The sequence below is a fragment of the Mus caroli genome, unplaced genomic scaffold, assembly GCF_978045245.1.
Source record: "Mus caroli unplaced genomic scaffold, Mus_caroli_1 scaffold_7, whole genome shotgun sequence".
Taxonomy (NCBI): domain Eukaryota; kingdom Metazoa; phylum Chordata; class Mammalia; order Rodentia; family Muridae; genus Mus; species Mus caroli.
Window position 1 is genome coordinate 60,997,046 of NW_028227262.1, and position 27,799 is coordinate 61,024,844.

Consider the following 27,799-nt stretch of genomic DNA (forward strand, 5'->3'; position numbering starts at 1 on the left):
TAACAACAGTGAAAATGATAAGAAATGAGAGAGAGAGAACTCTGGTTAAGAGCTTGTCCTGCTCTCTAGTCGACCTGAGTTTGGTTCCCAGCACCTGCATGGTACCTTGCAACCACCAACACCTAACTCCCAACTCTTGGGGATTTTATACCCCTTCTGGACTCTGCAGGCATCTGCATTCACATGTGCACATATCCCCACACAGGCATGCACACACATAAGCAGTGCTGACTTTCATGATGTTTGTCAGTGTGTATATTTACGTCTGACTTTGTTCACATCCCATAAGATTTCAGTTGTTTGACTGCTCTGTTTTATGTAGCCCTTTGATAGACTGCTGCCTTAAAACATTTCAGTTGATGATGTACACACAGCCTGCTTCTTATGCTCAGTTGGATTGTATGAAGGTGGCATGTGTGACTGCTTAGTGATAAGGCTGCCCATAGCTTTACATCCATAGTTCTTAAAAAATAGTGTCTAATTTCCTCCCGGAAGAGTGGCATTAATTACACCTACAGTGCTCTGTGGAGATTGTTCCTTTCCCCAGACGTCAGCCAGGTTGGTAAGCTTTACTTGCCGCGCCCGGTGAAATGAGGTCACCTTCCTTTGCTGCCTTTGAATTTCTGCAACTTATGAACAGTATTATCTTCAAACACTGTTTACTGGACAGTTGTGTCACTGTCTATAAACTACCTCTTTATAAACTTGTTCTCGGCTATTTTTGTCTCTTTAATTTTCATAAACTCTGTAAAATGAAGAAATTAGCCTATGCCAAATGTGTTATAAGTATTATTGTTCTTTCTGTGTTTTTTACAGTGTGTGTGTGTGTACATATGTCACAGTGTACAAGGGGGGTCTAAGGACACTTTGCAGTACTCAGTTCTCTTTCCACCATGTGGGTCCCAGGGACTAGCTCAGATCATCAGGCTTGGCAGCAAGTACTTTACCCACCAAAGAATTTTGCCAGCTTCTTTTGGTAGTCATTTGACTTGGCTTATTCTTTTCCACTTGCAAGTTTATATGTCTTGTGTTTTTTTCTCTCCAACTCAAAATGACCTCTGAGATTAATATCTCACCCCACACTTTCATCTAACTGCCCCCCACCCCAGTTTCTCCATTCCTCTGCATATAGTCTTTGCCTTTATTCTCATGAGAAAGTTGTATTCTAACCTTACTCCTGTCAGGTGCAGGCACCATGTGTTGCATTCCCCTCTTAACCGTCCCTTTGGTGTCACACTTAGGAAACATTCAGACCATCTTTGTGCTCTCTTAGAGCTCACTGTTCTGCTCACACCCCCATTGCCAGCACTCTGTCTTTTATGATTATTCTAGTTTGGAAGGGGTGGGGCCTCTCTTCCCTTGTTTTTTTTCCTGGTGTCTCTGTTGCTATTTCACATTTATGTTTCAGCTAACCTTCACACCATTTTAGTGTAATTATAATTGATTTGAATATAGAACAGTTTGAAGATCAACTCTTTAGTCTCCCTAAGGATAAATACCCATTTTAACATCTGGTCCCTTTAATATGAGGGAAAGTATTTTGTGTCTTCCCATCAACTTCACATATTCTTCTGTTTCTCTACATTCCTTGAGTTTGTACTAGACATAAAATCTTTTATTTTTATTTTTTGCTTTTGCGTAGAAAACTGTTGGCTTAGTGTTAATTCTATAAACTCCCAACACAGCCCTCTTTGCTGTTTGTATTGTTTTGGGTTTTTTTTTTTTTTTTCTGATCCTCCAGAACCTTTGGTATGTGATTGCATCGTTTTTCAAGCAGTGATATTGATATTTCTATTGTTCCTTATAAATACTTAGGGTCCACTTCCTTTCTCTTACTGCAGTGCTGACTGGTTACAGAAAAAGATGTTAGTTTCTGGACTCATTTAACTTTTTCCTTGAAATAAGGAAATTTTCTACTTATTTTTTAAGTCAACAAGCACTGTAGAAATTTGCCAGGAATCTTTATAATACTATTTAGCATGATTTTTAATCTTTTGTCCTACTAATGTGCTGGGTTCTCTAGTAGTGCATAACAGAATAGATGCTGCTTAGTTATGTGTCATTCTTTTTAATATTTGGATTGTACTTTTGAATACTTTTAAGATATTTATGTTAGCATTCATAATTGACATACATGGTTGACACTTCTGTCAAGTCATGGTGTCATATGAACAGAAGGCTTCAGAGGAAGAGCTTGCCCGCTTTCCTCTGTTTTGTCTGCTCCTTGGAAGAGGAAGGGAGTTTGTCTCTGGACACATCTGAACTCAGTACTGGAGGGAAGGGTGGTGCTCTGCTCTTTTTTATTTCGGTCTCTCCTATCAGTTTGGTAACATGTTTTCCTGAAAAATGGGCTAGTGTCTATTTTGTTTTATTTTGGTCTTTTTGAGACAGGATTTCTCTATTATCAAGTTGGAACTCCCTATGTAGACTAGACTGATCTACCTCTGCCTCCTGAGTGCTGGACTAGAGGTGTGTGCCCACCACTGCCCTGCTTCTGTTGTCTGTTTTTAAATGTGTTTGTATTATGTAGCCCTGGATGCCCTGGAATTCACTATGTAGCCAAGATGGCCTCAAAAATCACAAAGATATGCCCGCCTCTACTTCACAAGTGCTTGGATTATATGTAACAACGCCTGGCATTTATTTGCCGCTTTTCCTTTTAAATTTTGTTTGTGCAGTGTTGGCATTAACAACTCCCTTTTGCACACAATGCCAATCCTACCATTATTTGTGTTCTGACTGAATATGCCACTATGCCTCCACTTCACTCTGCCTCCCTGGGCTTCATGCCCTTTCCTTACCCTGGGAGGGTCTCACAGCCTCTCCTCAGAGATCCATCAGTACCACCTTAGGTGCTCTCCACTGCAAACTGCTACTTCCCAGATGCCCCTGGGGTCCTTTACCTGTGCAGCTGGTTAAGGAGGAGTTTCTATCTCAGGCTCTTTCTCTCGGGTCTTTAAGGAGTTCTTTGTCTATACAGTTTTTAAAGTCCCCCCACACTTTTCCCAAGTGTTCCTGTCTGTAAGATGGGTAGTTTTAAAGCCTTGGAGTCGCCAGGACTTGCGCTCCCTATTTCATGTTTTCTCACCTGCTTTGGATAACACCGGCCTTTTAGTTAATTCTTACTCTCTGACAGGCAATGAAACTAAGGCTCAGGATGGCGACTCTCCCAAGGTAACACAGTTGAAGCAGTGATTTGCTAAGCTATGATTCACACTTACCTCAGGGGTCCCTAATTCCCAAGTCTTTATTTGTTGTTTCTGTTAGCAGCAACCATAGCACTGTGGGTGGATTCCAGGTCACCCTGTATTTCTGGCTTTTGAGGTGAACTATGGCACATAATGTAACCTGGTAACTAGACTTATTTTGTGCTTAATTGGAAGCAGACTGCAGTGGGCTCAAAGGTCAAGCAAACAGCCTTCTGCCCAGTATCTTGCAACCCTCCCAGGCTCCTCAAGTGGGGGTGGCTCTGCTGCCTGGAATGTAGCCTGGCCACATGCAGGCGTCTCCTGTGCTGCCCTCCAAGCTTTACCTCAGCTCTGGAGCACTCCGGACAGTGTATCTAGCCTCAGTTCTGTGTCACGTTCAGAGACAGTAGATGGAGCCAGAGACTTGGAGAAAAATGAAATCCAGTCCAGAGTCCCTTACTCTTGGGGCCAAGACAGTGTGCTGCAGGTAAAGAAAAGGCGTGGCTCCCTGGGGCTGAAGAGTGGCCAAGGCTTTTTCTTGGCTTCTTCTCTGTGGTCATCTATTCAGGTTTATATGAGAAGGAAGGACTCAGTGCTTAGTCAAAGGAAGTTCATAGAAAGTCAAGCCTGGTTCCCACAGGCTATATGGCTGCTTTATTGGCCTTGTCCTGGGTTTCCATTCGTAACAGACAGAGAGTCTTCTTTCTGTTACGTCACCCCCACAGCAGTGGCTAGAAACCCGCCCTGAGACATGGCTGAGTTTCATGTGCAGTTAGGACAGGCAGGAAGTATGCTGTATCTGCGCCACAGAGGATCTAATAGGAAGGGTCAGGCTGAGAAGAGTCCCCACTCTGTAAGCACAGCCATGGCAGCTTGGCTGAAAACCTGGCCTTGCACATCGCCCTGGGTCTCCTCTAACGAACAGAGCTGCACTGACAGCAGCTGGCCTTGCCCTGTTGAAGGGATAATGAAAGTGATTACACCATGCTTCTCTCCTACCTACCCCTGGACTGGTTAGTGGGTGTACTGGCTATTTTTGTGTCAACTTGACACAGCTGGAGTTATCACAGAGAAAGGAGCTTCAGTTGAGGAAATGCCTCCATGAGATCCAACTGTAAGGCATTTTCTCAATTAGTGATCAAGGGGGAAAGGTCCCTTGTGGGTGGGACCATCCCTGGGCTGGTAGTCTTGGGTTCTATAAGGGAGTAGGCTGAGCAAGCCAGTAAAGAACATCCCTCCATGGCTTCTGCATCAGCTCCTGCTTTCTGACCTGTTTGAGTTCCAGTCCTGACTTCCTTTGGTGATGAACAGCAGCATGGAAGTGTAAGCCTCCCCAACTTGCTTCTTGGTCATGATGTTTGTGCAGGAATAGAAACCCTGACTAAGACAGTGGGGCAGACACTGTGTGACTCCCACTGTAGGAGTGCATGACACACCATGGCATTCAAACTCACTGGCTCTGTGGCAGATTAAACTGTTGTCTGGGGTTAGATGGAGCAAGTAGCTTAATTCCTTAACTGTTTGTGGCACACTCTGTCTGCATAGGATCTGTAGGTAGCTAGGAAAGTCAGAGAGGCCTAGCTTTTGTTTTGTTCTTTTGAGATCCCTTAGCCTGTCAGTGGTTATGGATGATGCTGACAGATGGCCAGCTGGGAGCTTGTGCCCAGGAGCTCATGAACAGTCTGCCTTTACCTGGGAACCAGACTATGCAACATTTGGGCTTTTTCTTTCTATCACTTTCTCACAAGTACTCACCAATGACTGAACCAGGTCTGGTCATGGGAGATTGTATAACAGCTTTTCACTTATTGTTGGGATTGTCTTAGTCCAAGGTTTGCAGAGAACCAGAATTCCAGGTGGTAGCCATACAAGTAGAGAGAGGTAAGGTTGACAGAGTGGCCTAGTATCACCTGGTGGGGCTTAGCAGCTAATCAGAGAACAGGGCAAGAAGAAAGGGATGGAGATCCTGGCTGGAGTTGGGAACTACAAGTAAAGAGGCATGGAAAGCCCAGCAGCAGCAGCATTAAAGGGCAAGGGTCAACATACAGGATGAGGAAAGGAAGGAGGGCCCTTAGTGATCATCTGTCTGGGTCCATGCAGATAACCTCCATACCCACTGTGTAGCAAAAGGAGAAACTGAGGTTCATAGAGGATATGTGCACAGGGTTATATAACCAGTGAGTGGCTATAAATTGTAGGAATAGATTTATAAAAAGCTGCCAGTAGCTATTGGTTCCAGCCAGAAGTTATTGTGACTCTCCAGCTGTAAGGTTCGAATGGATGCTCAGGTTTTAAGAGACCTAAAGTAGAGTTAGAAAAAACACATGTGGCCAGTTGCAAGGAGATAAGACCCATCAGGACCAACAGAGAGCTTTGCTTCCAGCCAGAGAAGTATCTGCTCCCTCTCAGGCTCTTCCCAGGACAGCCTGGCAGCTGCCCTGGGCCTCATCCTGTCTGACTTCTCTACCTGGCCTAGCCTGACTTGCGGAGATGCCACCTCCACATTCTGGGGTTCTACTAACGTGCCATCCTTTTCAGGTTTTTACACCATCCATCCATTTAAAATCAACACACTTGAGAAAGGAAGTAGAAAACAACAGAGGATTGGTTGTTTTCTAGTCACACACACCCTGTGCACTTTAATGAAGTCATAACAGAACAAAAGGAGGGGCCTGTCTGCTCTGCAGTTCTCAGGAAGAAAAGCAGGTGTCACCATTATCTCCATGCCTCTGGCCACCATGCTTGAGAGCCTAGGAAGCAGAGCCATGCGTAACCCATAACCCTGGACTTGGTGTGCTGAGCCTGTGAGCAGGATGACAAAATTAGAGGTCACCTCGGTGTCTCCAATCTGAGCTGGGGAAGACACTGCTTCTCCTACTTTCCTCCATCCTGCCATAAGCAGGGGCTGTGTCTGTTAAGCTGAGAAGTATCTGATCCTGGCCAAGGAAGACTTCAGCTCCCCAGCCCCTGGGATAGTGAGTGACAGGGCTGCCACTTGCAGCCTTGGCCCTGGACTCTTTCACACTTGGCAGTTGATTTCTGAGTGTTCCTGTGCATGCAGGGCAGAGCACCCCAGCCTCCTGACATCTGCTCTTTTGCAGTCCACTTTTTGTTCTGTTCCTTTTCACTCAAAAAAGGTTAGATTTGACTCACTGAACTGCCAGTTCACAGGGTGGAAGCCTGCAGTGGGGCTCAGGCTCTGGCCTACCTAGCAGACTCTGCCACCTCCTGACCTCTGTCATCTCCAGGACTCTGCTATTTCCCAGGCTCTGCAGTCTCCTGGGCTTATCACCTTGACTATTCCGTCTCCCAGTCTCCACACCTCCAAGACTGTAATCTCCTGTGAAAGTCCCTCTGGATAAAACTATTTGGTTTTAGAAAGGCATTTCAGGAAGGCTGCTACATAGAGGTAGGAACCAACTTTGAAACTAAGTCAACCAAAGGTGATTTGCGTCTCAGGAAAAAGCCTATAAATTTTTTTAAATAAATAAAATTCAGACTCAGAGTCAAGCCATCAGGAGAGGGTGGCAGTATGCTTCAGGAAGGGCTAACTGCAGAGGACCTTTAATTGTATGACCCCTTGGTTCTCAGAAAGTTTCCTTATTTTTGCAGAAATATGATCTTTCTGCAGTTTCCAAAAGAGCTTCTTTGGGAACACAGTGATGTTCCTTTCAGAGCATTCACCTGTCCCCCTCTCTTTCACAGACCCCCTGCTGGATCTGCTGGTTTTCTGCAGGGAAGAGCTTGACAGGTAGTTAGTGAAAGCATGGACATGCTATAGGGTTAGAAGCTGGGCATGTCAGGAAAGGGGGAGCGTTTCGTTTCACTTCCTTCTCCATACATGAACTGTAGCCCTATGTGGTCCTTGGACCTTGAGGGCACAGCCTGAAAACCTGGCCATTTGCAGCTTGGGAAGGCCCAGGCCCTAGAACTAGTTTCTAGGTTCCACTCAGCCTCTAACAGTGCCCTGCCTTTTGTGACCTTGGGTTGGGACTCTTGTACTATCAGGACCTCACAGAGATGGTGCAGAGGCTTAGCATTCATTGACATGCTGAGAACAGCCACCAGCAGTACTCTGACTTGCAATGCTTTTGTTCCATCTGTCCCTGACCATTTGAAGTACCGTTATAAATATTTCCAGTTCTCACGTACTCCTCCTTCTGAGGACAAGTGGGCCCTGCTTTGTGCTGTGGCCCAGTGAGTGACTTGTTCAGTGAAGTCTCCTTCTTTTATAATGGTATGGAGTTGGCACAGTATACTCCAAAACTCAGACTGCCTGGCCCCCTGCCCTGTACCCACAGGTGGGTTTTCCAGTACTATAGCCATCTAGATGTTCATGACAAGACTGAGTCAGAATTTGGAGAAATGGAGAGCCCACTGCCTGTCATGCCGAGAGCTGAGCTGCTCCGTCTTCTGTTCTGAGCCTGCCCTGCCCTGCCCTGTAGTTGTACTGATGGTATTTCTTTCTCAGAGGAGCACGTTAGAGTGCTTCATCACATATTAGCATTAGGTTTACGTCCTTCCATCTGTGTCCAGCCACCCATAGCTGGTCCATATATGTCTCTTCTAGAGTTACAGCCACTTCTACCCACATAGGACAGAGTAGTGGGGTCTTCTGTCGTTATGTCACCAGCCTGTGCTGGGATAAGGGGAGCCTTTGTTTAATATGAGCACCTAGCAGCACTCAGATACCAGCACTCAGCAGAGGGTCCACCTTTACTCTCCAAGGAAGGACAGAGTCATCCTTGGTTGTTGAAAAGTAGAATGTTCCAGCTAATGAGAAGCAGTTGAGAGATGGGTGGCCACCATCCTTGCAGCAGGCCTCGTGTCCTGACCTGCTTGTTGAGGCGCAGATGACAAGCAGGTTGTAACAGGTGTGGCTTCATCTGGCCAGATGACAGGCAGAGAAACAGTGGACTAGGCTGGGCAGGGCCTCTGTTTCCTCTACTCTTCTCTGTCTTGTAGAAGAATATCAGAAGAGAGTTTTCATGTTGTAAGCTACCAATTGTAGAAAACCCTGACCCTCTCTGCCTAGTTCTTCTGCAGGAAGATGGCTTGGTTTGGGGAAGTGCTGGCTTTGGTCTTATACAGACTGTGATTAGAATCCGGGGGTTACCAGCTCATTAGCTGCACTGTTGGGTTGAATCAAGAAACCCTGGAGGTCTCTGTCCTCTCTTATTTCCAAGTTCCAGCATGGAAGAGGGGACCTACTTTGGAATGCACACTGGCAGTTTGGAATGTAGGTAATACTTTTTCTATTCTTGGCAGTTCATGAGCGGCTACATCCTGCTCATCCCACCAAACCAAAAGAAGCCTTCCCCTGCAAGGGAAATTGCTGCATGTGTCACTATTTCTTGGGACAACATGGCTACCTGAGGTCAGAGGTCTGTGACTACCTATTGAAGCCAATTTTGGATATGGAGAAGATACAGGGTTCACTGTCTTGGCAGTGGATTCCTACTGTGCTTCTTGTGGGCTGTGCTCCCAAGTTTTTCTGAAAAGCCCTGGGCAGTTCCTTTCCATGCCACACTGAATCCCCAGGGGGCTAGTAGGTGTTTGCCACCATACTATAAGCACATATGCCTCTCATCTAAGCTGGCTTGTTATTGGGCTAGCTCTAGTAGATCTGTTCCACTCTCCCAAGAAAATATTGCTACCCACGATGCATATGTGAAGGTCTGTATGTAGGTGCCCTGAAGACAGAGAAGGGCATTAGATCTCCTAGAGCTGTAGTTTCAGGTTGTTCTGAGCCACTGGACAGCAGTCCTGGGAACTGAGCTTAGGTCCTCTAGTAGAATAGGAAGTGCTCTTAACCACTGAGGGATCTCTCCAACCCCTCACTTTTGTTTTAAAAAAGTGATGTCCTGAGATGGAAAATACCACAAAGTTTACAGTGACAGAACCCTGAACACTTCCGCCCTGGGTTCTGTGTCCCAGGGAGCTGCTGCTATTGCTCTTCTAATAACACACTCCAGTGTCTGCCTCCTCATATCACTTCAGGCTCTGCAGAGTGCAACCCTGCTTTTAGCTCTCCAGGTCTAGATTTGACCTACACACAGATACCTCACTCCTAAACACTGCCTAGGAGGGAAAAATGTGCTTCCAGAAGCTCTCAAATACCTGCCCCCCTGCTCATGTTAGAAGCACAGAACACCTGGCCAAGCAGAGTTCTTTCTTGTTTCCCTCTGATGTGAGCTCTCAAGCTCAGCACTGCTGTATATGGACCTGATAATCCTGCCCTAAGAATCATGCTGGACTCTATGGAACAGTTAGATGCCTCTCTGGCTGTACCCAATATTGTGTCCATGACACTCCCCACATTCCTTATTGCCATGGTGACAGGCAGCAGTTTGTTCATGCTGGGCATTGCCACCTTCTACTAGAGGGGTCTCCAAGATGGGGAGCCACTGCAGCACTGATAGAATTTGGAGAGTTGTACAGAGGTAGACACAGATGCTCGACGTGGGAAGACAGTAGTGGAGGTCAGATAGAGACATTAGCATGCATACTGCCTGCTCTTCAGTACCACCACCCCTCTCCTTTCTTCCCCTTCCTTCCTCCCTCCCTCTCTCTCTCTCTCTCTCTCTCCCTCTCCCTCTCCCTCTCCCTCTCCCTCTCCCTCTCCCTCTCCCTCTCCCTCTCCCTCTCCCTCTCCCTCCCTCCCTCCCTCCCTCCCTCTCTCCCTTCCTGCCTCTCCCTCACACACATATACACACACATGTTCACTTATTCCCTCACACAGGATCGGGATCTCATACTTCTATCAAAGAGGGTGTAGTATGATGTGCAGTTGTTATAAAGCTAGATTTCTCAATGGCAATACCATTGAGAAATAGTGTGATATGCAGAAAGAGACTTCTGAGGGTAAATGCTGACCACACTAGTATCTGCTTCCTGTGCTGTGAGGAATAACACAATAGTGATCATACATGTACGTGGGGCAGAAGCCATGTACATTATCTAAGCATTGGGTATCTCTGTTCTTTCTGAGGCAGCATCTTAGTTTGTAGCCTGGACTGGTCTCAGCTACCACACCCATCACACATCATTCTCTGAAGGAAGTGTCTGTCAAGCCCTCCCCAGGTGCTGGGCTTCTCAAGTTCATGTCCACAGTAAAATTTGGCTATACTGGTAGGCAGTGTAGGCCTTTATCTTCTTTAGATTTGGGGAACAGAGGCTCAGAAGATGGGGCCTTTGCTCAGGACCACACAATGTACTCAAAGGGAGAAGAGCCATGCTCAGACTGCCTGGTTCTTGTACATCCGGCAGACAGGGCTGGGTCTGAGGGAGGAAGGGGGAGATAGAAAAGAAGGGAGGCTGTTGTTGGTACTCTGTGTTGTAGCCAATTAATCACTGTCAGGGTCTCTTTGCCTGAGGCCTTTGCACAGTGTCAGTGTGTGGATAAGCTCCATGTCTTGAAATCTGCACATTCACCACAGCCCTTGGCAGGATGACCCCAACCAGCCTACCTCTTCGGCTCAGCCCTCCCCTGCCACGGCCAAGAACCTCAAGTTGTGGGTCAGCTTGGACCCCCTCTTTCTGTTTTTTTCTTAGCTGATAGTCTTTTTCTGATTATAAAAGCAATGCACACCTACTTACTGGACAAAATATGGGGAGGTGTAAGGAAGAATATTACCCAGACGTTCAGCATGCACCATTGTGTTAATGTCTTGTTTGCATAGCAGGGCTCACTGGGCTCAATTTTTACTTAATATCCTATTTCCTTTCTCTCTCCTACCCCCGCCCCCCCCGGCTTTTTCTGAGTCAGGGTTTCACTGTAAAGCCCCAGCTGTCCTAGAACTAGCTTTGTAGGCCAGACTGGCCTCAGACTCTATTTTCCTGCCTCTGCCTCCTGAGTGCTGGCTGGGATTAAAGGCATGCACTACCACTGCCTGGCTTAATATCTTAATTCAGACACATTTCAATACCATTGTTTTGAGTTCCCATGTTCTTGACAGCTCTTGGCCAGTTGCTACTTTATTGGTCATATGATATTATGTTTATATGTTTTCTTTATTAAGATTCTCAAAATAATTTTAATTGTACAACTGACACTTGAGATACATTTTTATTGTGACTCTCTGTGCACTGCCAGGAAGGATGGTGTCTTTGATCACATCCTACTTCTTGTCTAGCACAAGGACATGCACACATATATTTCATATAGCAAGTATGTTGTCAAACCTTATGTACCTGTGCCCACACACTCTGGCTTCTCTGGCCCTGCAGGGCTTGACTTCTCAGAAGGAGCCAAATCTGCCACAGCCTCCCTTATGATTCACGTGAAGATTGCTTGGCATTTATGCTGCACAGCTTCTTTCCATGTATAGTGTAGTCTGGGGTGACTCTAGCTTTCTAAAGAACTGTCACGTGTGCTCACTGTCTGGAGACCCATAGCCACTGGGGGGGGGGGTGAGAGGGGGGTAAGGAGCCTGCCTGGAGCCTAGTGGAGCTCGGGTGCAGAAGACCCAGGGTAAGAGCCAACAGGCGGGGCTGCTGCTTGGTCCGCCAGCATCCTTTCACTGGGGCACAGGCCTCCCTCAGCGCTGTGTGGTGCCATCATTTTCCCCTCCCATGACATACGACAGCAGGGAGTTGAGTGGTTTGTTTCATCTCTTCTTAAGAAAAAGTTAAATTTATAATCCCAGTCTCGACCTTCCTTGTAACTCATGTGCTCATCCTGTTAGCTGGTTTAATATATGGCACCACTATTTCATTAAACAACATACAGGAATAATTAGTTCAGCAACGATGCCTCAGAACAAAAGCCCTTGATTTAGTTTAACTTTATAAGTTGTTCTCTTTTGATGTGCAAGAACACATCTGGGGTCTTAAAGAAAGCAGAAAGAAAAATAGGAGCCGTTTTGTTAGGCTGGGTTAGGGTTTCTGAGCTCAACCAGTAACCCTTTGGTACCAGACCTCCCAAGCCAGCATGAGACCTGAGGGGAGGGCATGAAGTGTGGAGGCAACAGGCGGGACTATCTGCTGTAGACCTTGGAGCACAGAGTCCCCTTCTAACTCTGTCCCCCACATTTTCCTCCACCCTGCAGCAGTCCTCAGAGTCCCTTGGAGTTTGCTGCTGTGCATACTGAGGCAGGCCAGGAAGGGAATGGACCCCACTTGCAGGACACTCTCTGTAGCCCACTGGGTACTCTGGATTTGTCTTTTAAATATTTCTCACTCAGATGGCATCTCATGCCTGTCAGTTAGGGTTGAGGATAGCCTAATTCTTGTTGAACCTGTAGATTCATCCTTTGGAAGAGCAGCCAGTGCTCTTAACCACTTTGGGGATGGTGTTGCAAAGCTCCTAACAGAGCTGGGTGGAGTAAACACCATTCTCTGGCCGCCATAAGCATAGACAGCTTGGAGGCACATGATCCCTGAACACTGGCTACCTGCAGGTAGGGAGACCAGACTCTGCATTAGCCTCCAACACTTAACCGCTATGTAGCTGTGAGCCTCGTGCTGGGCATGCATGAAGTCTGTCTTACCCTCCCATGAAGGACTTCTAGGAGTCAGGTGCTTAGCAGGGGCCTCACCAGAGCTAAGAACATAGGTTATTCAGTGGCAAGCACTGTCCCTTCCAAAGGTTAGTGAGGGCATACTTCCCAGACTCGATCCAGATCCCTTTTAGTTTTGACAGCCGAAGTGATTCTTCCATCTGTGGTTTCTAGTCTCTACCCCTCTACGGTAGGCTGAGGGGCATTTAGGTCTGCTGGTGGCTGGCTGCTTTCATCCACCCTTTCAGGACAGTCTCTTATGCTATGTTCTGTTTCCTCTTCCCCAACCTTATGCCCAGGACAGGAGAAGCAAGCTGTTACTCAGCTCCTTCTACTTGCAGAATCCAGATAGAAGTACCAAGACCTAGAGAGATGGCTGCTCTTCCAAAGGATGAGTCCACAGGTTCAATTCCCTGCATCCACATGGCAGCTAATGACTGTCTATTACTTCAGTTCCAAGGGGTTTGGCACCCTCACTCAGACTCACATGCATGCAAAAACTACCAAAGCACATAAAATAAATTTTAAAAAAGGAGTGCCAAGCCCCAGTATGAATTTGACCCAAGTGTCTAGGTAGGAAGCTCAGACCAGTCAGTTCCCTTTTTCTGTGTTGTCTGTCACCAGTGATGAACCTCACCTTTGACATCACTTTATATCCTAGCACTTTCCAAATAATGCGTGTAGCACCGGCAGCAAATGCAGCTGACCAGGAGAATGTGTCCTGGGCAAACAGCCTGTGGACATCACGCTAACAGAGGGAGAGAAGCTATGCTTATCCTGCTGTGTGTGAGAAAGCAAGCTCTAAAGAGATTAAATGGAACACCCTATGTTCAGGCCTGGACACAGTCTACACCAGATCTGTGGGAGCTTCATGTCTCTGCTCCTTTTGCTGCTTGGCATCTGTCCTCAGTCATCAGAAAGGGACGCCTAAAACTTGTTCATACATTTTCACCTGGGTCACGTGTCCATGTTGACTCTCATTTGTGTACTGTTTCTGAAACCCTGGCTCATCTGACCATCTTGCCTCTTTCTATGGCTGCCACCCCTCAAGGCTATATGCACCAGGCTAGCAGTTAGGAACCAACTTGGCCTGCCCAGCTGCCTTGCTGGGGACAGCAGCCTGCAGAGGCCCCTTGTAATCTCTCTATCCACAGCCCTCATTTTAATTTGCAAAATTGAGCCCAGATCGAGAGCAGCAAAGCCAGGGGCGGTAAATATTCATGCCTCAGTGAGCGAGGGTGGCTCCATTACTGGTCTGAGGTTGGGAGAATTACCTGGGGATTATGTATATTCATGGGCCGATTTTTATTTGCGATAGAACATGACTCACGTTGGCCCGTGTGCTGCGCAGTCTACCCCAAACAGACTGCACAGAGCTTATGCCCTTAAGCTTCTGAAAGTCATCTGTGGATTGGCCTCTCCTCGGCTCCTAGGAGACAGTTTGGAATAACAATCATAGCAGAGCCAGCCAGGGGCTCCCTTTGAATCTGTCTTCTCTGGACCTAGGTCATCAGTGCCAGGTCATAGGTGAGACAGACAATGATGACCATAGTGTAGGAGAAATGTGGATGTCATACCATGTAGGTACCTCTAACTACAGAGTCAATTCTTACCCATCTTTGCTTCATCTGCAAGGGCTCCGAGCTTGAGTGATGCCTAGTGAGACAGTGCAGATCTGCCCACAGCTAGGCACTGCATGTCCAGCTGTCATATACAGGGCCTTGGGTGAGGGCAAGTACTCTGCAAAGGTCAGGGAACTACAGATGGGGGAGTCTTTATTGAAAATCTATATGTTACCTATATATTTTTCATTTTTAAATTTGTTTTCTTGTATGTGTATGAGTGCTTTATCTACATGCATGTATGTGTACCGCATGTGTGCCTAATGCATGAGGAGACCAGAAGATGGCCTCAGATTGATGGAGTTACAAACAATTATGAGATACCATATAGGTATTAGGAACCAAACCTGGGTCCTCTTCAAGAACAGAAGTGTCCTCAACCACTGTGCCATCTTTCCCAGTGTGTGTGTGTGTGTGTGTGTGTGTATTCAAATCCCACACTATTTCACATCAATCATCTCAGTCTTATAGGTGTCTAATGGGATTGGTACCTTTTCCATTTAAGGAAACGGAGAGAGAAACTCCTTTGTTCAATGTCACGTAGTTACTGTAACCTAGTGTCAAATCCCACAAGCCAGACTCCAAGGCCTGCTGTCAATTATATGTGCCTCTACATCAAACCATTACTGCACAGAGAACATACCCAGCCACCTTGTGGATGTGCAGACAGAGAGGTGACCTAGAGCAGCACTCATCCTCAGGGCCCTTATAGAACATGAAAGTGAAGCGGGAGCCAGTCTACCCTCTTTAGGGGCCAGTGGCTGGAGTCAGCCCAGTGGATCTTTGCCTCCATTCCACCATTGCTGATCTGGTTGACGTTGGGTTATTCACCCTACCTCCCTGGGTTCATTTGATCACTGTACACTATGGGGCATAGTGAAGCTGCCAGGTAGAATTTTTATAAAGTTTTACGAGCTTGCCCAGAGCTGTACCTAGTGCAGTTGTAGGGCAAGAATGGGGGTAGCAGTGGCCACTGTGACAGAAACAAGTGCCAGGCAGGTGGGGGTGGGGTGCTGGATAAAGGGCCCTGTTTGTTATGGGTGGACACTGGCTGAGCTCCTTTCAGCATGACACCCCTGTGGGTCCTTGTGTGCTAGGATTACTTGTGTTCTCTAAGTACGAGTGGACCAGATCATCTGGAGCAGCCTGGAGTGGTGAGAGGAGAACCAGGTGATGGTGGCTAACTCCTCAGTGCCTTCACAAGTCTCTGTCTACTGCTCTTATCCTAGAGTGATCCTGGGCAGCAATTCTCTCTCCCATGCTGGCCTCACAGACCTCCAGCTCTAGGGTTTCCTACATTGCCTGCTTCCTGATCTCCACTGCAAAAGCCTTCCCAGAAACCTTTGCTTACTCAGTCCTTGCTTGGGCATCACCCACTGGTTGCTGACTAGCTGTCCTACTGATCTCTGCTGGTACCCTGCAGTGTGCCATGCCATACCAGAGATATACTTCTCATGGAGCTCTGTGCTAAAAGTAATGAGGAGGCATGGAGGCCTGAGTGGACCTAAATGTTAAGGGAGAAAAGCAAAGAGCCACTGGCAGAGAGAGAGGGGTCAGGGAGAGAGACGGGGGGGGGGGGGGAGGGGGGAGAAAAGCAGGGGTCCCTGACCCTTATGACCTGCTGAGGACACACAATGGTCTACAGGGGCTGAGGTTTTCCTCTTGAGCCTGGAAACCTGACAAAGTTTCATGTCTGCCTCCCTCCCACCCCATGACCTAACAGAGCCTACCTCAGCCAGCAACCACACTGGTTAGCAGGACCAGATATGTCCTGCCCAGGAGTAAGTAAGGTGGCGAGCACCAGAAAGCATGCAGAGCCATGGCTGCTTGAGCCTTGCTGGGCCTGCCTCTGCAGAGCCAGGTGATCTTCTTGAGTTTAAAGCTAAGACATTGAGTTGTGTTTGTTTTGCAATAGATTTGCTATATAGCCCCTGATGGTCTTGAATTTAAGATCTCTCTGCCATCGCCTCCTGGGTGCTTAGGGAATGCAGGCACAGGCCTGCACTCCCAGCTTTAAATATATTCCTTAAACGTTTTTCATTCTGATACTGCACTTGGAAAGTACATGAGAACAGACAGATAGAAGGAAAGTGTCCTCAGTACCTGGTGCCTTGGTGATGTGTGTCTCAGTCCACAGCTGGTCTTTCCACTCCAGTTAGACAGCTCTGGCCTTCACTTTATCATTAGAAAAAAATCTTGAACCAGGAAGAAACTGATGGAGAGAAGAATCAGTGTTTCCTATGGTTAGACAAGCTGGGCCATCCCTCTTAATTCCTGTAGTCTACAGGTGCTGCAATTTTTTCTTTTAGGCCTGAAAACCTTACCTCTACCTTCAACTGCTAACCCTAGCATGTACTGCCCAAGGAGCACCCCACACACACTACCAGCCCCAGCCTCCAACAGTGAGCAGATCCCAACCTGCAGGGGAAAGTCTGAGAGCCATCTCATGCATGGAGAAGCCTGAGTCTCAGGTCACACTCACTGCCCAGTGTCAGAAAGCAGGTTGGCAAAAGTTCAGGCTTGAAAGGAAGTACAGATTAGGCACTCCAACATCCCAGGACTGAGGGCTGGCCCTCCAACCACTTGTAACATGACTCACCATGCCACTATTTTATTTTCTCTATCATATGGCTAAAGTTATAATAAATAGAAATGAGAGAAGGAACATGTGAGGAAGCCTGGTTTAGGGCCATCACTGTTTAACCTACCTTGAAGAGGTAGGCATATAGTTCAGTGGTACAGTACTTGACTAACCTGCAGCAGGCCCTAGGTTCAGTTCCCAGGATCACATCCAGACATCCTCAGAACTAAAGGAGTTCAGACTCATGTTGATGACAAATAGGCTGCCGCAGGGTTGTAAGACTGGCTGCCCTTGTTCGTACCTGGGATCCATTGTTCCATTGGTCAACACTTGGCCAGTAAAGCGGTATTTCCATTATCTGGACATTGGTGGACAGATTACACTTTCTTTTACCCACTTCAAAGAAAACATAGGGCTGAGTATGAAACTGTCCTACACCTACAAGTCACCTTTTATAGCAGTCGGGGTGTGACTGCTCTCAGGAGGCCCAATAGTGTCAGCCAATGAGACAAATAAAGACATTGTCTTGTTGCTCCTTCTGTTTCTCTGTCTTTATCACCCTGCTTTCACTTCAGCTCCTGTCATTGACCTAGATCCACCAAGGAGTGGGCCTGGTTTCTCCTGCCTGGGCTTGTTGTGTATGGCCAAGATGGATGCTAGCAGTGGGATGTGCTGGGAGACACTACTCCCTCCAGCTGTGTTGTGTCATGGTATCTGCTCCATCAGTCGAGCCTAGTGGATTACTAAGCACAACTGCCAGGGAAGAGATGAGGCCAGTGCTGCCCAGTGCTCCCATCTGCACAGGGAGACCACTAATGGTATGCCACACCTTGTGCCACAGACACTGAGGTCAAGGCAGGAGGCATGAGCACCAGTGTTGTAAGCAGTGCAGCCTCTCAGCTACAGTGAGGCTGTGGGATGATGGTGTAGAGGACAGAAGGAGGGCTTGACCCTGCCAGGACACAGGCCTGGGACATGTCGTGACCATGCATGGTGTGAGTGTCTCATGCCTGGTTGTGCCGCTTGCAGCCTGTATGGCAGGGGAACTGGAGTCTGGGAGACTCATGGGAGTGTGCTTAATGCTAGACTTTGATGAAGAACAGGATAGTCCAAGAACTGGGGGACCCCTCCTGTCCACCTAAGATTAAAACCCACATGTTGTTCCTCACCAAGGCCCAGGGATCCAGATGTGGCCACCCTTGCTGTTCCATTATGCAGTGGGCCTCTGGCCACCAAGAGGACAGCTGGTCTCCTCAGCTTGCCTTGTATGGATTCCATACTCCAAACCCAGCAGTCACTTAAAAACAATTAAAGCACAGTTGCATGGAAGACATAAGAATCTAATGTTGATGTAATTCAGTTTAAAGTTTTATGGGATGACAAATACTAGGAGTGGCTTGGAGGAGGAAGAAGGCTTCCTGGAAGGCCCCTTGTCACTTTTACAGTTCCCCTTTGTTATAGCCACAGGGGGAGGCTAATGGGAAGAGTGAATTTGTGAAGTTGACATGGAGGGACATGAACAGTGCCATCCCAGAGGCCAGGGATCAGTGCCCTGCAAAGTAAATGTATTCATTTTAGGAGCTGGTGTCCAGCATGGAGCAGCATGTCCCAGGAGGCAGCAATACAAAGGCATAGTAGAAGTTACAGCTCTTGAAAGGGTCTCCTGAGGTGGATGTTGGAGTCATTTGTATAGGGAGTGAGGAGGGTAGAGAGAGCTGAGCAGAGGAGGAGAATTGTTGTGGGCCCAGCTAATAATAGCCAGTGCTCAAAGACCTGGCGCCCAGTGAAACTGAAACCAACCTGAGTGAGCAAAGTAGAGATGGAGCTTGGCCTGGCCGACAGGCTGAAGACCAACTGCTGCTTCCTCTGGTCTTACAGGAGGTAATGTACCCCTTCCTCTAAGCATGGGACTCCCTGGCTCCCTCCCAGTGGACAACTAGTCTTTTATTTAAGATCTGATGGAATTTTTGCATGAAGTAGATCCCTCTAGTTAACATAATCTCTAGTTTTGTGGAGGGCCCTGGAAGAGCGAACCCAAGCCAGGTGAAAGAGTAGCCTCGACTCTCAAGAGCTTCTAGAAAAGTCCCTGGCCTCGTACCCAGAGGCTATGTGAAGCAGGGAGGGCATATCATGCACAGACCTCCTCACCTGTCCTTCCCTTCCGTAAAGACTGAATTTGGCTCAGGAGTGCATATTCACAGAACACTGTTCTCAGGTGGGTTGGTTTGTTTTTAAGCAGTTTTTATGTGTGGTACTTGGGAGTAGGACAAATGAGAAGCCTTCTGGACAGGCCTGTCCCTAGTGATGGGGTGACACATTAAGACGGCAGCAAACACTGAGTTTATCTATCAGCCTAGTAAGAGCAGCAGACCTGCAGCCCCAGGTCAGTATGTAGGAGAGAGACTCCCTTGTATTGTTGATAGGAATATAGCTGACCACTGCCAAGAGCAGTCTATGAGACCTGATAAAATCAGAAGCATACCCACTGTGCTAGAGAAACTGTGTCTGTGTGCAAGCTGAGGCTTGTTCATGGCAGAAGCTGTAACCCTCATGAACATCTATGGTGGGAATAAGTGATTTGGTGGAGAGTTGCTCAGTGCATACAGAGCTTGTAGACCTGAGTTCTAATTCCCATATACACACTGCTTATGGCAGTGCATGTCTGTAGCTCTAGCTCCAGCTCCAGCTTCCTGAGGCTGGCAACCATTTAGTGTAGCTGAATCGGTCAGCTTCAGGTTCAGTGAGAAACTGTCTGACATAAAGTGAAAAGCATTGAGGAAGACATATGATATTGACCTCTGACTTCTACAAGTGTATACCATGAACACCAAGAGAGCATATATAGATACATGCCATATGTGTGTGTGCCCGATATGAATAGATGTCAGAAATATAATGTCAAAGAAAGAGGGTCAGTAGTAGAGTTAAACTCTGATGTCATGCCATCATATACTAACAAGTGTGTCTACTACTCAGAAACACATACATGGATGTAAATATATAAAACAGGACACAGTGAACTCATGAGGGTAGTTGCTACAGGACACTCAGGAGGGGGAATAGGATTGGGATTTTAGTCAAGTCCTGGCCGAGGAATGCAGGTGATGATAACACTTGATTCTCTATGGTTTTGATTGGCTTTAATTTCTCTAAAACTAACTGGTTAGAATAAATGCCCCAAACTGACCTGCATTTTGCTTCTCAGCAAGGAGCCATTAGGGAGGCCCTGGTATCCCCCGGAGGCTCATATGTGCTGTCCTCACACAGAGCCCTGAGTTTGCCTTTGTGTGTGTGTGTGTGTGTGTGTGTGTGTGTGTGTGTGTGAGTGAGTGAGTGTGATGCGATTAAATGCATTAGGGGGAGGAAAATGTCTTATCTGTGCACAGCCTTGCTCAAAGAAGGAGAAATAAGAGCAGCCAAATTGAAACCTTATTAAACAAAATGGGTTAGGTCTGATGGAGCCCAACCTAGACTGATCTTTAAAAGCTTATTTCATTTTTTTTCCCCTCTCGTCTGAGCCTCTTTGAATTGAAGTAACTGAGCCTGCTGTTGTAAGCTCATTAGCGTCAGACCTGTGTGTCTCTTTTCTGCCCCGATTTACATTTTATTAAGTCACAGCAAAGTTGTGCTTGACCTCGGCCAAGGCACAGGCTCATTAACAGTGAGATTGGGTACAGTCAGTCCAGTCTCCTCATAGCTGGTACCACCTCTCCAGAATCTACTGCATGTTGCAAAGTATGTTCAGCTCTGGCTGTCAGCTTCACAAGCACCTGTGGACTATGCAGAAATCTGGAGGGCTGCTCCTCAAAAGAGCATGCTAAGTTGGACTCACCTGGCAAGGGCTACCAGGGTTTAAAGCCCTCTGTATGGTGTTGCATCTTATCCTAGTCATAGTTCTGGTACTAGTTTCTAACCTTGGCAGGCCTCAGGTTCCTGACCTATGTAGTGAGACCACCATTAGCAAGCTAGAAGACTCTTCCATGAGAGTTGCATGAAATACATCTGCAATTCCTTTATCTGCACACCAGCTGATGGTAAGTTATCTGAACTGTCTCCCTGAAAAATAGTGCAGCAGAGGACTGGGGGTATATTAGTCAGGGTTCTCTAGAGGGACAGAACTGATAGAATGAAATATATGTATAAACAATAGTAGCTTACGTGCTCTGGTCCAGCTGGCCCAATAATAGCTGTCTACCAATGGATGGTTCAAAAATCTAGTAGTTGCTCAGTTCAAAATCTGGATGTCGCAGCTGGTCTTCGGTATTTATACTGGAATCCTGAAGAAGTCGGCTCTAATGCGAGTGAGAGAATGAGCTTGCAGCAAGAGCAAGGGCAATCAGGCAAAGAGCAAAAGCTTCCTTCTTCCATGTCCTTATATAGGCAGCCTCCAGAAAGTGTGGCCCAGATTAAACGTAGATCTTCCTACCTTAAAAAAAAAAATCAGGATTAAAGGTAGGTCTTCCTACTTCAAATAATTAAGAAAAATCCCTTGCAGGTGTACCCAGCCACTTGGATTGTAGTTAATTCCAGATGTAGTCAAGTTGACAACCAAGAGTAGCTATCACAGGGGATATAGCTCAGTTGGTAGAGGACCAACCTAGACTAATATTCAGCACAACATGAACCAGATGTGGTGGCGCACACACACACCAGATAATCCTGGCACCTGGGAGGTAGAGGCAGGATTACCAGAAGTTCAAGATCATTGTCCTCTACATGGTGAGTACAAAGCTAGACTGAGTTGCACAAGACTATCTAAAAACATGAAAAAAAAAAAAAAAAGTAGTGAGAGACTCAACTGAGTTGTTCCAGGCGGTGGCATCATGCACAACCTTCAGAAAACTAAGTTGCATGAGGGGTTGCTACCCTTTGCCAGGGCAGACAGCAAGGTGGCTCAAAGTGAGATTTTAGGGGTAGGTAGGCCTGGCTGTGTCTGCTAGCACTACTGAAGCTTTCACAGCAAGTCTTTCCCATATCCTTCCTCACCCACAAGTATACCTTTGCAAGAACTTGAGTGTGATATTTAGGGATAACCTGTCTAGAACTTTGTCCACTTAGAGTCTGTAGCCTATAGGTCAGCACCCCAGCAGCTTGGTAGGGAGGGTGATCTATGCCCAGCTCCAGTGGCCTGGGCTTCTGTTTCTGCTCAGCTGCTCAAAAGATGAGACTGAGTGTCAGGCCTGCCTTGCAGCCCTGGCATTTATTGTCCCAAGTCTCAGTCTGTTTGTGACCTTGGAGACATCACAAACCTCTGTTTCTTCATCCATAAAATTGAATGTAAAAATATTGACCTGCCTCGTAGGGTTTTTATGTAGAATAACTGACCCAAATGATGGCAAAGCCTCTTTGTTAATCAGAAAAGACCAAAGTGCTTAGCAAGCACAAACTTGAGTTTTAGAACATGGTTTGCCTGCTTGCTATATTCCTCCTCCCTCTGCATCCTCCCTGAGTTTGCACCTTATTTTCTCAGCAGGACTGAGATCAGGGCACAGCAGTATCCCAGCCCTGTTAGCCTGTGGGCAGTTCTGACTGCTCACCAGAGAAGCAGGGCAGGACCAACCACAGAAGGGGCCATGGTAAGGCTATGCTGTACCCATCTAAAAAGTGAGGCTATTGTTCTTGGTGAGAGAGGTATAACTATGTGAAGATGGGGAGAAGGAAGGAGCTTACACATTTCATCTAAGATCTGGAAATGAGAGCAACCATTTTCAGACAATGAAGCCTAAGAAGCTTTTTGGGTTTGTTGAGGCCAGGCCATTAGGGGTGGGATGGGACTCTGTCATCTAATACTGGCCTCTCTTCTCCAGGATTCTACTGCAAGGCCATTGGCTATGTGACACTGAGACCTTTCCTGATGACACTGAGACCTTTCCTGAGCTCAGAGCCTCTGTTCCCAACCAACACAAGACAGATCTTCCACTGGAGACCTGGAATGTGTCCTTGATCCCCATGTCTTCCTCATCCTAACATAGATTCTGAAGCTAGGCGTGATGGCACATACCTATAATATTGGGAGATAGAAGCTAGAGAGTCAGGAGTTCAGAATATGAGGCCTTGTCTCAAAAATACACTAAGGACAACAAAAATAGAACGACCTCTGAGGATCTTCTGTGGCCAGTTTCCCTCTGTCCTGCTTCATTTCTCTTCCATCTGTTTTCTACTCTGTAGCCAAAGTATTCCTTTAAAGATGCACATAGGTCAGGCATGGGGGACACATCCATAATCCTTGCACTCAAGAGGCTAAGGCAGGAAAACCTCGAGTTCAGGGCCACCCTGGGCTATATAACAAAATTCTGATTCAGAAAACAAACTCAAAGGCATCTTCCCAGGCTCATCACTGGTTTGTCCCTCTGACATGGTAAAGGTAGCTTCCCTTCGTCTACAGCCTTATACCCCAAACAAACCCCCAGCAGCCTGTACACTTTTAGCTTCTCAAAGTACCAGGCTCTCCTTGCAGGAACCTTAGGTTTGCTCTGCCCCAACTGCTGGGTCTCCTGTGCATGGTACTTCTTCCTCCTGGTCCCAACTCAGTGCTACCTCCTCAGGAATGCTGGCTACTCTCCTAAAGCCTACTTTCTTTTCTCTCACTGTACTTCCCCACAGTTGTGCAATTAACATTCATTAGTTGTAGATTGAGCTATTGTTCCCATCTCCAGGTAGCAGATCCCATAGACCCAATGCTGCTGGTTTCTTGGGCCTGGAATTTCATGTGAGCAATACATGGCAGACATGCTAAGTGATAGACATGTGCTGGCTCCACCCACCTGCATCTGTGAGGAATGCTCAGGGGTCCTTGAGTGAGTGGCTAGAGTCTCACAAAACTAGAAAAGGAACAAATGTAAGGAGAGCCCGATTCTGTACTGTTAGTGTCTAGGTCAGCCCTCTATTCTTAGCCTCCCTGGGTGGAATGCAAGCTCACGTACGACTGGTGATACTGTGTGCATGTGCCCTGGAGAGCCAGAGTAGCAGCATGCCGCCTGTTCCCATCTTTATCTGCTTCACAATTTCCTGTGTCGGCCCTTGGAATCTTGATCTTCAGTTATTTGCCTCTCTGCTCTTCTGCCCTCGCAAAGCATTCTTTATTATTTCAGTCCTGAGAACATGAGCCCGTTGAAAGGAGAGCATGCTGTGAGAGAAGTCCGCCTGGCGCTGGGTGGGAACAACAAGCCCCCCAGCCATCTCTGTGAAGAAGCTTTAGTCAAGCCTAGATAGGTCTGGAATCTCAGCAGGGTGTGATGTGGCTACAAGGGGCAGTCCATCTCTTCAGGTGGGCTGGATGCATGCTGACCTGTGGGGTGTAAGGGTGCTGGCACTGAGGGTGCAGCAAGACCTCGAGTAGATCACACCTATAGCCCACATCTGAATTAGAAATGGAGACACCCAGATCTGACTGGCAAACACTAAGAAATCTGACAAGGCCAGACTATAAAGATGTACTGCAGCTAGGATCATACCCTGATGGTAGAAGTATATTTCTGTGCTTAGCAGAACTGAACCCTCACTTCTGAAATCTTCGAGTTTTGCTCCGGGATCTGAGTCCTAGAGAGGCCACCTTGCATATAGGTGCCTGGTGAGATCCTTGTGAGACAAGACACTCATCTCAGCACTTCCAGCAACAACAGCAAGCACTTTAGACATAATTAGCTCAGGCAGTCCAAGCCAGTGATCTGCAGGTTCTTACCCCTCAGGTACCTGAGGCATATGTAGGCATTCTCAGTAACCTCTATACAGGGCACTCCCTCAAAAAGCACAGCCACTCACATAAGGCAGTGTAGTCAGCAACTACTACTGCACGGGTTGTACACCTATATACAGTCATACATGTGTGGAAAAAGAGAGGAAACACTGAGCACCAAATTCTAGATAGCGGGTCCTGCACCACCGCATGCAGCATGCTTGCAGGGACTATACAGTAAGATCCAGGACTGGTGACATTGGAGTTCTGGAGGGACAGTCATTGATAGGCTTGCAGGTGGGTACTCACTGCCTTGAGAGTTAAGCCACCTTGCAGAAGTGGTGACTGCCCTGTAAAGCAGGAACGAGATCAGAGTATGCACCTTTGCTTGGCATGCATGTAGGAAAGACCTTCCCATAGTGCCCTGGGTGCTCAGGTCAAGATATCAAGACTTTGTCAGGAGGAAGAAACCTAAGCAGGAAGCAAATCCTGGCAAACCACAGGGAGATTCAGAATCACTGTGTGGGAGACTTACTTCAGAGGCCTCTAGATATAGCTTATGGCTTAAAGGGAGTTGAGCATGTGGGATGTGGAGGCTGTACAACTGGGCTGTATGGAGAGTTTCACTGAAGGCGTGGGGAGGGGCACCTTCTCCAGAGTACTTACCAGGTGGCCAAGGTCTGAGCACTGTGGCAGCCTACCCATGTAAAGGGGCCCTTAGTTGACAAAAGGTCCTTCTTAGTGCTGAAGCTGAAAAGAAGGGGAAGAAAGTCATAAGCCAGGAGCCCAGGTGAGGCTGTGACATACTTTCCTCCTGGGATCTGCAGGGTAGAGCACTGCCCCTGGAAGTGGAGATGTTCTGTGAGTTTACAACCTCAGCACCCTGCCCCCATCCCCCACTGCCTCCTGGGCCACCTCAGAGAAGGCTTGCATTTGCCTTTGATTGATGTGAGCGGCAGCTTTTGACACTGCTTCTCACTTTCTCTGCCCTCTGACCCTGTGGGTGGGGAGTCAATGATCTTTAAACAAACACTTGAGTTTGATACTCTGGTGAAAGGCTCTGGGCCAGAGTGCCACCAGTGCAGCAGTTACCCTCTATCCAGGAGGAAAAGTGTGGACGCCCATCTCCAGCCTTGATGACAGGGTTGCTGGTAGCTGAATCACAAAAATCTAGGCTCATTCTATTCCTTTTGCTGGGTTTTCTGAAATGGGTTTCATGTACTCTGCTTTGTTCAGCAGAAAGTGTCTGATGGCACCTCATGAATGTGGCTTAGGAGGTATGCCCACCATCTTGGGCTCTGCTGTGTCTGCTCCTGATTTGCAGGCTGTGAAGGCAGAAGTCAGCTCTGTATGGACTCAGTGTTACCTTTCAGAAACTGAGATAAGATCACATTGCCCCTTCCGGTGACTCCAGGCAGGCCCCTGTATATACATGGCGCCTAGGCCTTGACCTTTGGCCTCCAGGAGCCCTCCTGCCTCTTTATTGACTGCTTAGCCTCACAGACAGCGCCATCTCTGGGCCTGGTCCTTACTGATATCTCTGCCTAAAGCTATTTTGCTCTGGATCTTTATAGGCCTCAGCTCAGGGGCTGATTCTGTAGTGCTCCTCTGCCTGCCTGTGCAAACAAAAAACAGAGTTTGCCCAACTGTAGGCCTTGTCATGTGTCTCATGTTTCATGCACCTACATTGTAGAATTGTGTTTTGGTAAATATCAACACATTTTTATACACTAGTTTATGTTATATAAAATAACATTGATATAGCTGTGTGACCTGTGTAGATCATTTTTCTTGTTTCTAAATATTGAGCTCTTTGAACAGAGCTAGCTCTAGTCCATCTCCTGAAATAGAGGCTGACACATAGTAGGCACAGAGACCATGTAGAATAACTGGAGGAAGACCCTTCTTAGAGAGCCCTCAGCCTTGGCAGGCAGACACAAGCTAGACAGTGGGAGTTTCATGTGTGAGGAGAGGTAGAGACCAGCCCCTCAGGAATCAAGAACAAGTCCTGCCCCTAGTCACAGACTCTATAGCCTTGCATCGGACCTAAGCCTTCAATGTAAGTGGCACACTGATAGGCTGAGGAGCGGGATGTCAAGGCTACACAGAGGGCTAGAATGTGCTGGAATGACTGATGAAAAGGAAGAAGCTGAAGGGTGTATAATCTGGGTGAGTCAGCTTCTCGAGACAGAGGGGACTGAGGTGACCACTGTTCTTGTGCTGGCATAGGGATAAGATTTGAAAAGTGGTCTATCTAGTGTTGCATCCTAGGCCTTGGCTCTTTGGGATGCTTCTTTCTTTGCCCACAGAGGTCTGACTGAACCCTGGCCTCCATTCTCCTGTTTGCCTGGACCTCTACTAGGGCTGGGGGTAGGCGGATGCTAGGGCTACAGAGGAAGAATGACCTAAGCCCCAGCTGCAAGACTTAAGGGTTCACATGTTCTCCCTCTTGCTCCTGCTCAGGTGGTGAAGAAAGTGAAGTCAATGCAGATGTTCCATACACCCGTCACCTCTGCCATGCAGGGGGACCGACTGGGCATCTGTGTTACCCAGTTTGACCCCAAGCTGTTGGAGCGTGGGCTGGTATGTGCACCCGAGTCTCTGCACACTGTTCACGCAGCCCTCATCTCTGTGGAGAAGATCCCTTACTTCCGAGGACCCCTGCAGACCAAGGCCAAGTTCCATATCACCGTTGGCCATGAGACAGTCATGGGTCGCACGCTGTTCTTCAGCCCTGCTCCTGACAACTTTGACTTGGAGCCCATGCTAGATTCCTTCGACCTTTCCCGAGAGTACCTCTTCCAAGAGCAGTACCTGTGCAAGGATTCCATGCCCACAGCCACAGAAGGTGATGGCGAGGCAGACCCCAAAGCCGGCCGTGCCCCAGGGGGCCACTGCCCCCGGCAGCAGTGGGCCCTGGTAGAGTTTGAGAAGCCAGTCACCTGCCCCCGACTCTGCTTGGTGATTGGCTCCAGACTAGATGCCGACATTCACACCAACACATGCCGGCTGGCCTTCCACGGTGTCTTGCTGCAAGGGCTGGAGGACAAGAACTACATAGAGAGCTTCCTGCCAGCACTGAGGGTTTACAAGCTGAAGCACAAGCATGGCCTTGTGGAGCGGGTAAGCACAGCCCTTGGGTTTTTTTCCTCTCCTTGCTCAGTACTAGGCCCACAGTCTGGGCTGGGACCAGAGTCAAATGTCCTCAGGTTTCAGAGTAGATAGTTAAGGCC

General features: G+C 47.6%; 1 protein-coding gene across 5 annotated transcripts in view; it reads left to right on the top strand.

Annotated features, from left to right (window-relative positions):
- Eefsec (eukaryotic elongation factor, selenocysteine-tRNA specific) overlaps positions 1 to 27,799 on the top strand; it is a 199,557-nt gene that overhangs the window by 134,919 nt on the left and 36,839 nt on the right. For 4 of the 5 annotated variants that reach the window (XM_021165245.3, XM_085840359.1, XM_021165246.2 and 1 more), the window contains one exon: positions 27,030 to 27,689. The exons of the other annotated variant lie outside the window; for it this stretch is intronic. In XM_021165245.3, the coding sequence (XP_021020904.2) occupies positions 27,030 to 27,689 (660 nt within the window). The remainder of the gene's footprint in view (positions 1 to 27,029; positions 27,690 to 27,799) is intronic. 5 annotated transcript variants of the gene reach the window in all.